General features: G+C 36.9%; 4 protein-coding genes across 6 annotated transcripts; 1 reads left to right on the top strand and 3 right to left on the bottom strand.

Moving 5' to 3' along the window:
• Window positions 1–176: 176 nt before the first annotated feature.
• On the bottom strand, window positions 177–3087 carry LOC103841829 (integrin-linked protein kinase 1). Of its 2 annotated transcripts, XM_009118403.3 has the most exons (11): window positions 2385–3071; window positions 2121–2195; window positions 1926–2030; window positions 1753–1838; window positions 1528–1648; window positions 1307–1449; window positions 1093–1214; window positions 917–1002; window positions 708–832; window positions 484–615; window positions 177–400 (listed from the first exon to the last, which is right to left on the bottom strand). In XM_009118403.3, the coding sequence occupies exons 1-11, from the start codon at window positions 2823–2825 to the stop codon at window positions 394–396; spliced, it is 1443 nt and encodes a 480-aa protein (XP_009116651.1). In that variant the 5' UTR covers window positions 2826–3071; the 3' UTR covers window positions 177–393. The 2 variants fall into 2 exon arrangements, with proteins under 2 accessions (XP_009116651.1, XP_009116652.1); XM_009118404.3 differs by lacking the exon at window positions 177–400 and having other exon boundaries at window positions 480–615; window positions 2385–3087.
• Window positions 3088–3274: 187 nt separating this feature from the next.
• On the bottom strand, window positions 3275–7057 carry LOC103841830 (NADP-dependent alkenal double bond reductase P2). Of its 2 annotated transcripts, XM_009118406.3 has the most exons (7): window positions 5400–6525; window positions 5153–5330; window positions 4681–4847; window positions 4511–4593; window positions 4086–4440; window positions 3776–3807; window positions 3275–3741 (listed from the first exon to the last, which is right to left on the bottom strand). In XM_009118406.3, exons 1-7 carry the CDS (start codon window positions 5658–5660, stop codon window positions 3429–3431), a joined length of 1389 nt encoding a protein of 462 aa, XP_009116654.1. In that variant the 5' UTR covers window positions 5661–6525; the 3' UTR covers window positions 3275–3428. The 2 variants fall into 2 exon arrangements, with proteins under 2 accessions (XP_009116654.1, XP_033136009.1); XM_033280118.1 differs by having other exon boundaries at window positions 3706–4440; window positions 4681–4838; window positions 5153–7057.
• LOC103841831 (polygalacturonase) lies at window positions 6768–11725 on the bottom strand. The gene is made up of 4 exons (XM_009118407.3): window positions 8873–11725; window positions 7972–8261; window positions 7391–7619; window positions 6768–7294 (listed from the first exon to the last, which is right to left on the bottom strand). The coding sequence occupies exons 1-4, from the start codon at window positions 9299–9301 to the stop codon at window positions 7076–7078; spliced, it is 1167 nt and encodes a 388-aa protein (XP_009116655.2). The 5' UTR covers window positions 9302–11725; the 3' UTR covers window positions 6768–7075.
• A 396-nt stretch (window positions 11726–12121) lies between these two features.
• Window positions 12122–12987, top strand: LOC103841832. Its single transcript, XM_009118408.3, has one exon. It carries the CDS (start codon window positions 12364–12366, stop codon window positions 12739–12741), a length of 378 nt encoding a protein of 125 aa, XP_009116656.1. The 5' UTR covers window positions 12122–12363; the 3' UTR covers window positions 12742–12987.
• The last annotated feature ends 123 nt before the right edge of the window (window positions 12988–13110 follow it).

Below are 13110 nucleotides of genomic sequence, written 5' to 3' on the forward strand. Positions count from 1 at the left end.
CTTCACCAAACAAAACAGGTTTTTAACAAATGTTATAGTCATTTTGATTATACAAAGTTGTTGGATTTGATAATGTATTTAACTCGAACACTTCTATTTGTTTTAGCAGAAATTAATGAATCTTATCTAGAAATTTACAAGTTGCTTTTAATTTTGATATGAACAAGTGATGTGTATGGGTATTGTTGCTCATAATATATACACAAAAATAAACCAAAATATATATTTATGATTTGAAACAAACAAAACATGAAAATATTAAAAACAGACTAGTGATGTTAAGTTTATACAAAGAGAGTGAAACTGTGAATTTGTTTCTGTAAAAGCTCACTCTTATCTTGCTTTTTTTCCTTCATCTCCATTCTTTAGGTTGGTTGGTTCAGTCGTTTCCTTTTATTTCCTGCAAAAGAACAAATATTGATGAACATAAACCATTGGTTTAACAATAAAATTATTCATTCAGATCAACGTTGTTTTAATTACCAGGGAAACTTAAATGTGTCTTTCCACCAACCCTGTTTAGAGCAGTTTGCAACTATGTTGTCGAGTCGAATAATAATATCAGAAAATATTGGCCTTACACTTGTATCTGGATGCCAACATTCCTCAATCAACCTAGAGAGAATCAGCAAGATTCTTGAGTTTTCAATGACTCATAACTTCTAGAAAATGCTTGCAAACATCAACAAGATTTTGAAATGGTTTACTCTTTCAGTTCTGGAGGGTAACCCTTGGACTTTGTCTTGATTGTTGGTCTCCTTCCTTCCATACATATCGACTCTGCAACCTCTTCAGGCGATTTAGGATGAAAAATCGATACTCCCTCAGTTATCTTCACATATAAAGCACCAAAGGAAAGGTTTGTTCAGATATTTATTATAACTATCAATAAGATGAAAGTTTTGTGTGTTACTACCTCATATAAAATGACACCAAACGAATGAACATCAACACTTTTATCGAAGATTATGTTTTTGTAAAGTTCTGGAGCTATGTAGCAATCTGCAGTTCAAAAGGTAAATAAGCACAAGAACTTTCAAGAACAATGTCTCTAACAGAGAAATGAGAAAATGAAGCCTCGCTCGGTCTTACTTGATTTATCGATATGAGCTTCGTGGTTCACTACTTTGACATTATCTTCTGAAACCTTGGACAACTTTATTAAACCAAATCCAGAGATCTTCAATTGTCCACCTCTATCCAGCAAAATATTTCTGACACCTTACAGAAAACTTTTAAAATATTATCCAAACTGTTTTTTTTTTGTTGTTGTTATCATCTAATGTTCTCTCGGCTTTTGTCTTACTTTGGCCTTAAATCGCAGTGGATGACCGGGTCTGGTTTACATTCATGAAGATAGTTCATGCCTCTGGCAATATCAAGAGCAAATCTCAGAGCTTTTGAAGGAGAAAGACGACCTTTCTTTTGAAGATATTCACTTAGATCACCCTGAAAAATTAACAACATTACTACAATTGTGATTCCATGTGCATACATGAAATGAAGTAAAGAAACAACTATGCTTACCTTTGGATTATGCTCAACTACAATCATCATTGGTAGATTTTGAGTGACAGCTCCAACAAATTGAACAATATTTGGATGCCTAGCTTTAGCTAGCACAGTCAATTCATGATTGAAAGCATTTCTGCTCGTATAAAAAAATAACCACAAAGAGAAAATATATATTAGAAATGATTTCTTGTTATCAAACAACTTAAGACACATAGCAAGAAGGAAAAGATGCATTACACTCGTTCCGGATCTGAATAACTATCTTTATCGGATATTTTTACCGAGACTCGCGTGCCATTCCACTTAGCAACTTGATAGGTTCCCTACAAATAAAGTAAACAATAAATACATCAGAATAAGAGATAAAAAAAAAATCTCAGTTCTTGAGAGATTAAGAGAATGAACAAAACCTTTGAGATGCCATCGGCTTTTCGGACTTGAAGCTCGAGTGGATTAAGTTCATACTCGGGAACTTCTTTTGGATTACCCACTGTCATTGGAGTCTTTCTGGTTTTCTAAAAGTTTTAACATAGACAAGAAGATGAAGTAAAAGAACACCAAGAGAAAGAGAGAGACCACATAAAGCATTTAGTTAAATAGCATACCGGAGGTTTAGCTCCTCGAGTTTTCAAGAGATTAAACACTTCAACGTTCCCATAATACTTGGCATCAACAGCCGCCTGCACCATAATCAAAATCAAGAGTGTCAACATGTCTCAATTCGGTTTAACCAAAACCAAACCAAAGAAGGAATTCTAAACCAACTCGGTTCGTTTGTAACCGTAACTACAAACGAATCGAACCGGAAATCAATTTTACTAAACAGACAAAACCGAAAAAAAAGACCAGAATGGGACGAAGTAACAGACCGTACTACCCCAACGGTCACGAGCATCGATATTAGCTCTCCGGCTAAGAAGAACCCTGACGACGTCGTAATGACCTTCGCAAGAAGCAATGTGAAGAGCCGTGCGTCCATCGAGATCGATGCTATTCACATCGACTCCTTCATCGAGCAGCTCCTCGACGCCGTCCACGTCGCCTTTGCTCGCCATAAAGAGAAGCTGCATCGTGGAATCGAGATTCTCAGGTACAGACATCATCTGCGGCTGGCAGGAGCTCGAGGATTCGGGGCTGCGTCTGATCGGATCGAGCGAAGACTGACGGCCGAAGCTGAACCTCATGTTGTTGCGCCGCGGATCGAGAGAGGATTGGCGCGTGAATTGTCGGCTTAGCGTTCCTCGTCGCACTGATCCTGTCGAGGATTGCCTCGATATCCCGCGCTTCAATTGCTCGGCTACGTTCTCCATGATTGGTGGTGTTGAATCTTCTTCTTATCTCCCGGATCAGTTAAGGACTCAAACAAACCAACGTTGCATTTTCAGGAAAATTCGTCAAACTTGTGTTGAAGAAGACGATAAAGGTTTCAGACAAAACGAACGTGATGTCTACTTCTTGTCTTTTTCAGGTTTTCTTAATATCCTTTTTTAATCGAGGATCGTCAATGGATTAAAAGGTTTCGTTTGTCATTAGGAGCAGTAAAACACGGATAGTCACTAATTATCTCATTTTTAAATCAATTGTTCTCATTCATAACTACAAATTTAGATGGTTAAAAATTTAGAGGATTCTGATTACCAAACCAAAAAAAAAAAAATTAGATGATTAAAAATTTAAAATAAGCAAAATTAACTAGCGCAGGAGAAGCTTATTTTAATATGGGAAGTACAACCTGGGGAATAGTTGGTGGAATACGAAAAAGATAAAACCAATTTAATAATATTTAATCAGGTTACAACTTGTTCGGTTTAAATTGGTACATTGACACGACATAACCAAACCAATACAATTTCGGAGATTAACAAAATTACATCTTCTAGAAACTCAATCCATAGATGATGCTTTTGGATTCTTCAGAAGACGACGCGAAACTGCGGCGCGTCTTTCCCGTCGGCGGGGAGAATCTCCCAGCGGCAAGGTTCGAGATCGTCGGAGACAGGGCAGTATCCAGCGAGAGTGACTCTGTCTCCTGTAGCCGCAACGGAGCCGAACTCGAAAACCGTCGCGCGATCGGGACGAGGAACTTCTATGGCTCCGTTCATCCCAGGAGCCGGCGTTTGGATAATCTCCGTCTTCGTCGTCTCGGGCTGCGAAGGCTTAGGGCTTCCGGTGAACCACGATAGAATCCCCATTGCTACTCGAATCGATCGATGGTGCTCTGAAGAACCAAAGGAAGTGTGCGTCGGAGGAGGAATTGAATTTAGGGTTTATCCTTTTCCCCCTTTTGATTTGCTCAAAACTTTGGGCCTAGTTTATTAGATTGGGCCTTGTATAGTGGGCTAGGCTTCACTTGAGTTTTAATTAGCCCATGGATGTATAAAAATAATTTACAATTAACCCCTTAAACTTTCGATAACACTCGAACTGAACTCAAAAGTTTACAATACTATAATTGAACTCAATTCAATTCAAAGCAAACCACATGAATCTCTTAGCATATGTTGGTATGATTCTACACAACGTTTTTGATCAGCAACCTATGTATCTCCCTCTCAAGCAATCTTAAGAACTTGCTTCCCAATGTTTTGTCCATGGAAGAGTCCAACAAGAGCAGCAGGACCATTCTCTAGACCTTCCACAATGTCTTCAACATATACCAGCTTCCTTTCTTTTAAATACGGAAGCACAAACTCTAAGTACTTAGGGAATTTGTCAATGAAGTCAAAAGCTAGAAACCCTTGCATCTTGATCCTCTTGTAGACAACAACCGGTAGATTTTTAATACCTTCTTGGGTTTCAATATGGTACTGAGATATCATACCGCATACAGCGATGCGTCCATGTACTTTCATGTTCATTAGCACCGAGTCAAGCATTTTTCCTCCCACGTTCTCAAAGTATATGTCAATACCTTGTGGTAAACACCTGAAAAAAACAGAGGAAATGTAATTCTATGACTCAAAAAACAGCATTATATTTTGACCAGTGACTAAACCTATTTAAAGCGGCATCAAGGTCAGGTTCTTCCTTGTAATTAAATGCATCGTCGAATCCAAATTTGTTTAGCAAGAGATCGACCTTTAAGGGAACCAAACAATGTAAGAAAAAGTAAAAATTTAAAAGTCTCTTGATAGATAAGTGTGATAATAAAAAGGGCTAATTAACCTTTTGCTTACTTCCGGCACTTCCAACAACATAACATCCCATCAACTTAGCAAACTGACCCACGAGCTGACCAACCGCACCAGCAGCCGCAGAGACAAAGACTGCCTCTCCTTTTTTAGGCGAACATATCTCAAAAAAGCCGGCATAAGCAGTCAAGCCTGTCACACCTGATTTGTAAAAACATAGTTTTCAAAATAGCTAGAAACTCTCCAAAATAGCATTTTTTAACCTTTATTCTAAAAATATATCCAATAATATAAGTTTTTAAATAGCAACTAAATTACTTTAACCTATAAACTCTAGTCTCATCCCGTCTCCTAAACCACAATCTCTAGTTTTGTGTATGATAGAGAATTTTTGTTATAAAAACGTAAATTACTGCTATTTTTGAATATATTTTTCTTTTCAGAAATATCATGACATTATGCTCTTTTATAGTTTTTGCATTCCAGTGAAAAGAGGATATACTCACTTAGTATTCCAGTGTAGTAAGAGAGAGGAACATTGATACTGATATCGATTTTGAATCTACCAAAAGAGTTAACAGTACTATACTCTTCCCAATCAACGATTCCCCAAACAAAATCTCCTTTTGCAAAACATGGATCATCAGAATCTATCACCTCAGATACTCCAACTCCAGCTATGGGCTGCACAAAAGCATTGACAACAATTGCTAACTGAAAGCATGTGTTTGTTTGTGTGTGTAATGTTGTTACCTTCCCAGGGATGAAAGCATCCAAAAGTGATAAAGTTTCCACCGCAACCTCTGATGATCCGGAGTCTGGTTCTCTCATGAAAGTACCCATGTAAGGATCACAAGACAAGAAAAGATTCTTCACAAGAATTGTCGATGATCCGGGCTTAACCTTAACTTCCATAGCGTCTGGAGCTGTGACTATCATTAGATCAGATTCTTCAGGGAAGCCATTTATGTAATGCTTAAGTATGACTTGCTTGTTCCTTACGGTAGTCTCCATTTTCTTCAGTTTCACTCCTTTTTATGGTAAAAGAGAATCCCTTCTTGCCTTAGATCGATACGGTCTTCAAAACTTAATTAAGGTTAGTAAGTTCACATTTGACAACATAGAAAGAAAAAAATTAAAGCAATGGTGGATTATTCTCCGCCTATTCATAGAACTGTGATGGTGGCAAGCGGGACTTGACACATATTTCAATATAGGCCACTGGATACTCTGACTCATGTGGAGTTAAAGAACCACGCCAGTTTTGGTTACACCTGGAAATGGAATTCAGGTGGCCTTAAGATTCGTGTCACACCTTGTGAGCTGTGATTCATACATACAAATATCAGATAATATAAAATATTGCAAAAGCATTACATTCATTTATCTCCGTTTAGCAATATAGGGAAAATTATAAGACAGACTTGCATTGTTTTGATAATTAAAACTTTTGAATCATTTTTCATTAGTGCGTGATCTATTGACGTTGCATATCGTGCCAGTTTTATCCTCGGAATGACCGTTTAGAAAACGTTTTTGATTGTTTTTTTTCTGTTGCTAAACACGTTTTTTTATTTTTTTTTGATCAATTAAATATGTAAATCTTCTTTATACATATAATGAGCCTTGCATGCCCCCCTATTAGCTGAAGAGTACCTGACTACCTGTCTAACGCCAATAGAAGTGGTATAGAGACTACGGAGAGTATCTTAAGAAGCAGAGACAGACAGGTATGTCGTTGCCAAAGGGAAGTTACCTGAGACAATAGTAGAGCATCTTCGTTCAGAGAGAACTCAACGGATGAGGGATAAGAGATAACTGAGCTCTTAATTAATAAACGATTTAAACTCTTCAACTTTTGTTGTATACTTGCAAGAAAATAACTTCGAATGCATTAATGGAGGTAGTTTAACTCAAGTTAGGTATGTATATTGCTGTTTTTAGTGTTAAGAGATCCTTTCATAAAAAAAATACACTAATCCTGGCAACTTTTTTTTATCTATTGAAAGATTCAATACTTCAAAAAAAGTTTTAACTAGTCCAAATTTTTTTCTAAACTTTGGTTAATTATGATATTAATTTCTTAAGATTCGAAATTCATATTTTCTGGTATAGAAATAGAAATGAACTCTTAGTTAAACAACTGAATTAAAGAGTTCTCACACATAGATAAGGTCCAAATTTTTTCGTACCGTTTTCTATTAATAAAAATGAGTTGATACAAAACGAAACAATTAAAAGACAACGCAACAAAGGTTGTTCTTCGTGCCAAGCAATACAACAAGGCACCAAGTTCTATTTGGCCGATAAATTAGCCACATTCGCCACGTTCCCAACAAGCACGAATAGGGTCGTAAAAGAATATATAGAAGCGACGACGTTACTTACATGTCACGACGCAAGACAAATATAAATATTATTTTGTCTGGTCATAGACAACTGTTGGGCTGTTGAAACCCAGCCTCAGTTCCTCCTGCATGGCTACAATCTGCCATTGCCGGTTTATTCCGGTATGTTAGCTTCACGTCTTGAAGTCTGATTCCGGTACACGGCTTCTTTGAGCTACAGTCAAATTTCACTCCAACTTGTGTCGCTGATGTCCCGTGGATGTCGAAGAACATTACATCGCTGATTTTTATTCCAGAAACCTATTATCATCATAATCATATATTCATATTCGAACTAAAAAAAATAGTCTATATATGATGTTTGATTTAATTAGAAAGTGAAAAAAAATGGTGAACCTGGTTAGGGCAATTTTCGTTGCCAGGACAGTAGTTTTGGTCAATGACTATTGGGTTCTGTACGTTGTTCATGACGCAATGCTGGAAACGGATGTTCTTAGCGAATCCATTACTGGGCCTGGCCCATGACTTTATTCTCACCCCATTCTCTGTTCCTGTAAACGTAGCCGTTTTTACTGTTACGTTCTGTACACCTGCCTCCACACTTTCTTTTCCCAAGCTCCCAATGCTGGTTTATAATAAAGACAATTGTCAAAAAGAAAATTAATTCAACAGAAATGAATAAAATAGTTCAAATGTAGTAAAAAATAATTCAAATAATTTTTTGATAAATTGAAAAGACTATAAAATGAACTAATCCAACATAAGATTAATGAACTATTGAGAAACCCATGAGAATGAAAATTAATCAGATGAATTTATGTTTGTGTTGATCTCTATACTTTCATAAACTATATCAAACCTATAAAGATTATTTCGTGTATAATTTATCAACCAGCCAAAACCTTATATTTGAAAATGTAACATTTTGACAGTTTTCATGCATGATACAAGTAATATGATTTGTAAAAGTAAAATACCTGATACCATGGCCAGGGCCACAAGCAACGTTTTCGATCCAGAGGCCATTAGTTCCAGGACCGATGGATACACAATCATCGCCGGTGGATATTTTTGAGTTGAGGATGGAGACGATGGAGGATGATTGGACGTGGATGCCGTCAGTATTTGGACTGTTTCCATCAGCAGAAACTTTGACTCCTTGTATATTTACGTTACGGCAGCCGTTAATCACGACGTGAAACATCTGACTGTTGAGTGACGTTAGCCCTGAGATCACCACGTTGCTTGAGCTCTGAAACCCTATGCTCTGTTTGTAATTGTTGCCCATGCAAGTGTCAATTACATTATTTTAAAACATTTTATTACATTTCGTTTTTGCTAAAAAGTTTATCATAATTTATATATTTGTTTATATATATACACATCAATGACTCTATGATTGGCGCATGTGAAATGGGATTGCTTAACGTAACGTAACAAGTCAACTACAGATATATACCATCTATAGACTTAAAGTAACCCACACACTATTTCATAGTCCAAAAAACATGTAACTTGTAATTTATGTTAGCGGGGAAGTGGAGAGAAAATTAGGGAAAATGCATCATTTGGATCGTGTTAGAGGAATTTGCGGACTTGCAAATTGCAATTTCAATGTAAAACATATTACTTAAAATGTTACTAATGTTAATGCATTAATGGTACATACACATGATTGGATTTCATAAGTTTGCCTCTTTTTTATTATTTTGAAATAATTGTTATTCACTTTGCTGATCAGTACTTAAATGTAACAAAACAAACAGTTCAGTTTTGAGATTATTACATCTGATCATTTGTCAGATATTTTAATTTATTTAAACTGTATTAGATGTCTACATTTGCCAATGACAATAAATGTGTATAATAGTAACGTACCGTAGCACCACTAGGGCAATTCTTGCCGGACTTCTTGCAAGACCATAGAGAAGCTCCCTGAGCGTCAAGAACTCCACCGTAGACGGAGAGGCCGTCGAGATGCTGGAAGAAAATCCAGTAGTTTCCGTTACCAATGACTCTATAATCCGACGGAGCCACAAGTGTACCTTGGATGCGGAACGTGACTGACTTGCGTTTACACTTGGCTCCATCAAATACAATGCTTCTTAATAAAAACCGTCCTTTAGGGATAGATATGGTGACTGCCTTGACTGAGGCGCAGGCTTTGGCCCAGACGGCGGCTAAGGCCTTGGTAGAGTCGGTTTTACCGTCCGGTTTGGCTCCGTAAGATAGAATGTTGTAGGTCTGAGCTGAGGACAATGAGATCGAGAGAGTTAAGAGGAGAATTATGAGAACTGGAGAAGGCATTGTTTTGAGAGAGAAGTTGAATACTAGAGGTGGGGTGTGTGGATTTGAAACGGTTTAGTGGAGGGTTTATATAGTCTTGGCGTGTTATGAGATGTTTTTTTTAATTCGAATATATATGTATTAATTAGTGGCCTGGATATATACATATATACATGTATACTTCTTGTTGTATTTGGTATATCATCACACGAGAGATTGGAATTTATTTCTTTTGTCAACGCAACTGAGAACATTTTTTTGTCAAATATCAGAATATTACAAGTGGTACCACTTTTAGTTATTTCAAGTTTTTGTCGGTTTAAATCGTTTATCATGATATAAGTAATGTACTGGAAATTAGATGTTGTAACTTCTAGATGAATATTGCTAAAAAAAATCATGAGCATATGGTCATTTATAAGATGGTACTTTTTTATCAAAAAAAAAAGATGGTTGATTTCATAAAATGAATTTCATGTACGGGCAAAACGGCATTGTCTATACTATACTTTTGTGTTCATTTTCATTTCATAAAATGCTTATTAGAACCTAAAAATGTTGGTTACGGAAATGTTCATACATAAACTTAATAATTATGTTGTATTCTGATTGGATAACTGTAAAAGCAAGTGGAATGGTCAGGGAAGTGTCAGTGCATGTTGATGATAGGGGACATAATATCAATGCATGTGACGACTCAGACGGGCAAGTAACCGATTTTGCTATAATTATCTTAAAAATAATCAATCAAACGTTACACGATCCTCATTATTCAAAAGCAATGAAGAATGTATGGATCCATGCATATTAGTATACCGTATATTAGTGAATTAAGGAAAAAAATAATGTACGGGTCATACGGAGCCAAACATATGAGTGGGAAACGTGACAAGTGGAGGAGAAACCGGAGAAGAAACTGGCCAATAATATCGTAAGGATTTTTGAGGGGATGCTAATCACATGCACGTCAACATTTCAGAAATAATGTGATGTTTGTTAAACACAACACATTTATTGCCTCATGCCGTATTATTAGGATCAAGAAAGTTAAGAATATTATATCGGATTAAACCATAAGAAGAAACAAGCATGTCGCATGTTCTATAATAGCCCTGTTCGTTTGGTTGCCGCAGCGTCTGGCGGCAGCGGCGGCGACAGCGTCAGCGGCGGCGGCAGCATCAGCGGCGGCGGCAGCGTCAATGAAAACAGTTTTTGTTCGTTTCGCAGACGCTGCCGCTGCCGCTGACGCTGCCGCATACTATATCGCGACCGCAGGTTTTATCGGCGTCAGCCGCAGGACGCGGCGTTCAGACGCGGCGTCAGACGCAGCTTCCTGCGTCAACGAAACGAACAAGAGTTGACGCAAAATGTTGACGCTGCCGCTGCCGCCGGTACCAGCGGCAACCAAACGAACAGCCCTAATGTTGAGTTTATGTTTGATTCAAGATCGGAAGATCCCAAATATCTCTCCATCTTATTTGGCGTTCCGCAAATAACTATTAATGTAAATCTTAGGTTATGATCAACTTTCGTGATTACTATAGTGATATGTTTCCCCAAGGCTTACGAAAATTATATTGTATCAATCATGCTAAACTTTGTAAGCGGTAAGCCTATCATGACCAGCAGTTCATGTTTTCAAGTATTTTCAGTGATATTCCTCTTAGTTATAAACAAAAATTTGAATGATATATTGCATTATGGTGTGAAAACAAATCTCTCACACTCAAAGGTTTGGATTCTATATATCAAAAAAAAATTTCATAATTATGTACGTTTATTGGTATGAACTTTTTTTACCTAATCCGGTAATCTGAACTCTGACCCTAATTTTTTTTGCCATAGGTAGATTTGGCTAATTTTTTAGTACAGTGGCGCAAAAGAAGCTCCTACGTACGTAGACACACACTATACATGCACATTATATAATATACACACATCCAGTATTAATCTATGCAATCATTCAAACATAAATACATTTATCAGGTCACATACGTCCACACCCTTGTATTGTATCTACAACATACATACTACGAATTCTACTAAAAATCACAAAAGTTAAAATAAGGCATCAAGAAATCTCCAACTTCCTAATAATCCACGTAACATTATACAATCGGGACAATTTTAAAGTTGCGGCTCGTTCTGGAACCATCATGGCTATAGTAGAAGGAGATTGTTCAATTGGAGGTAGTAGCTGCTTAAAAGAGACTGATCCAACGTACAAGAGGTCCACCATGTAGAGGGACATCAAGTCTAGGTCTTTTATAATATGTATGGCTACTCTAAAAGACAATTACCTACGCCACCAAATATAGAAAATGAAATCAATTATCTTCTTCTCGTTGTCGTCTAAAGTCATTTAAAGGTGGCTCCAAGCTTAGAAGTGTCAAAACAAAAGTAAACAAATTATTCAGGAGTGATATTATTCGATTTTCCGAACGATCAGTGTCTAATATTGAAGGCCGGTTGGCAAGTTATCTCTATAGTCTACACTACGAGTGGACGAGAGTGTTGGGCTGGAACACGTCATATAGATGGGCCTAAAATATCAGTTTAGGTTGTCAATTTTTCTATTTTCTAATTTTTTTTTAATTTATAAAAAGAAAGAACTTTAAATGGATCTTAAAATACTGCAAAGAGTTTTTCAGAAAATATATATATATATATACTGCAAAGAGTTTTTCAGAAAAAAAAAATATATATACTGCAAAGAGCAATTACTTTATCGTTAGTTGAGTGGTTCAAATATCTAAGAAAAGTAAAATCCCATATGATTAAATTCAATGAAAGTAGAAAAATAACATAAAAAGTCAATCTAATTGAAAATTAACAGAAGAAGAAAACATTTGCAAAAATATATATAAGGAAAAGAAAGATAGACGCCAGAAATTGATGGCAGCTGTGCGTGAGTGTGTGTGATCAACAAAACCACTACCCAAACCATAAACCTCCCAACTTCCCCCACATAAAAAAAACAACAAAACCACTTCTTTCTTCTTCTTCTTCTCCTCTTGTTCTTGGTTTCATTCTTCTTCCTTCAACAATCATACACAACCAGTCAACCCTAGTAATAGTATTCAATGGATGGTTTGATTCCAATGGCGTTTAAGGCTATGATGAAAAAACGAACTCGGCGGCGTTACGAATGTCTCTCTACCTCCGGTGGCACTACAAAAGAGTCCTACGTTGACGAAGACTTCTTCCCCTTCGACGAAAAATCCAATCACTCCGTCCCATCTCGACCGTCGTCTTCTTTAGATCATGTAGAAATGAACAACGTAGCCGCTCAAGACCGTCACCGCCGTGGATTGTCAGTCGGAGATTTTTCTTCCATGTCTTATCATGAAGGGAGAAGGTCACGTGGCGAAGGCGGAGATATTGGTATTTCTCCGTCGCGGCGAGGACAGCTGGTGAGGAACAGAAGTCATAGGTTGTTTTCTTGTGTCTCAGGTAAATGATTTATCGAAACATATTGTAACACTTCAACTCAATAAACCAGCTGCTTTCTTTCTTTTTATGTCAGATCTTGTTTTGTTTTTTGATATTTTTTGCTCCAAAAGATCCGAACTTGTCGGCTGATATTGTTCTTCATTTGATAATTTCCGATATTGATTGTGTAAAGTTTTGGGGTTTGGTTTGGAAAGATATGATTTTGGAGGGTTAAAAATAAATTCGAAAAGAGTTAGTGGTCCACTAACGTAATATTTAATTAATTCTCAAAAGGCTAGTTGACCAAATACAGTTGACGTTACGCTGTCTCGTACTCGGTGTTTGTTTGAAAACTGCGTATGAACGTACGTGTACTATAACATGCATATAAAATTGAA

This window comes from Brassica rapa, chromosome A09, assembly GCF_000309985.2.
Source record: "Brassica rapa cultivar Chiifu-401-42 chromosome A09, CAAS_Brap_v3.01, whole genome shotgun sequence".
NCBI classification, from domain to species: Eukaryota; Viridiplantae; Streptophyta; class Magnoliopsida; order Brassicales; family Brassicaceae; genus Brassica; species Brassica rapa.

What these genes read in the sequence shown, in the direction of transcription:
- LOC103841829 (XM_009118403.3), bottom strand. Translation starts at nt 2,825, where the DNA reads ATGGAGAACGTAGCCGAGCAATTGAAGCGCGGGATATCGAGGCAATCC. An exon ending in TATTCAGATCCGGAACGAGT is followed by an intron (nt 1,649 to 1,752) that starts GTAATGCATCTT and finishes TTATACGAGCAG; the next exon opens with AAATGCTTTCAATCATGAAT. An exon ending in AGCTCATATCGATAAATCAA is followed by an intron (nt 1,003 to 1,092) that starts GTAAGACCGAGC and finishes TTTGAACTGCAG; the next exon opens with ATTGCTACATAGCTCCAGAA.
- LOC103841830 (XM_009118406.3), bottom strand. Translation starts at nt 5,660, where the DNA reads ATGGAGACTACCGTAAGGAACAAGCAAGTCATACTTAAGCATTACATA. An exon ending in ATGCTTTCATCCCTGGGAAG is followed by an intron (nt 5,331 to 5,399) that starts GTAACAACATTA and finishes GCTTTTGTGCAG; the next exon opens with CCCATAGCTGGAGTTGGAGT. An exon ending in TTACTACACTGGAATACTAA is followed by an intron (nt 4,848 to 5,152) that starts GTGAGTATATCC and finishes TTTACAAATCAG; the next exon opens with GTGTGACAGGCTTGACTGCT.
- LOC103841831 (XM_009118407.3), bottom strand. Translation starts at nt 9,301, where the DNA reads ATGCCTTCTCCAGTTCTCATAATTCTCCTCTTAACTCTCTCGATCTCA. An exon ending in ATTGCCCTAGTGGTGCTACG is followed by an intron (nt 8,262 to 8,872) that starts GTACGTTACTAT and finishes AATTACAAACAG; the next exon opens with AGCATAGGGTTTCAGAGCTC. An exon ending in ACGAAAATTGCCCTAACCAG is followed by an intron (nt 7,295 to 7,390) that starts GTTCACCATTTT and finishes TGATGATAATAG; the next exon opens with GTTTCTGGAATAAAAATCAG.
- LOC103841832 (XM_009118408.3), top strand. Translation starts at nt 12,364, where the DNA reads ATGGATGGTTTGATTCCAATGGCGTTTAAGGCTATGATGAAAAAACGA.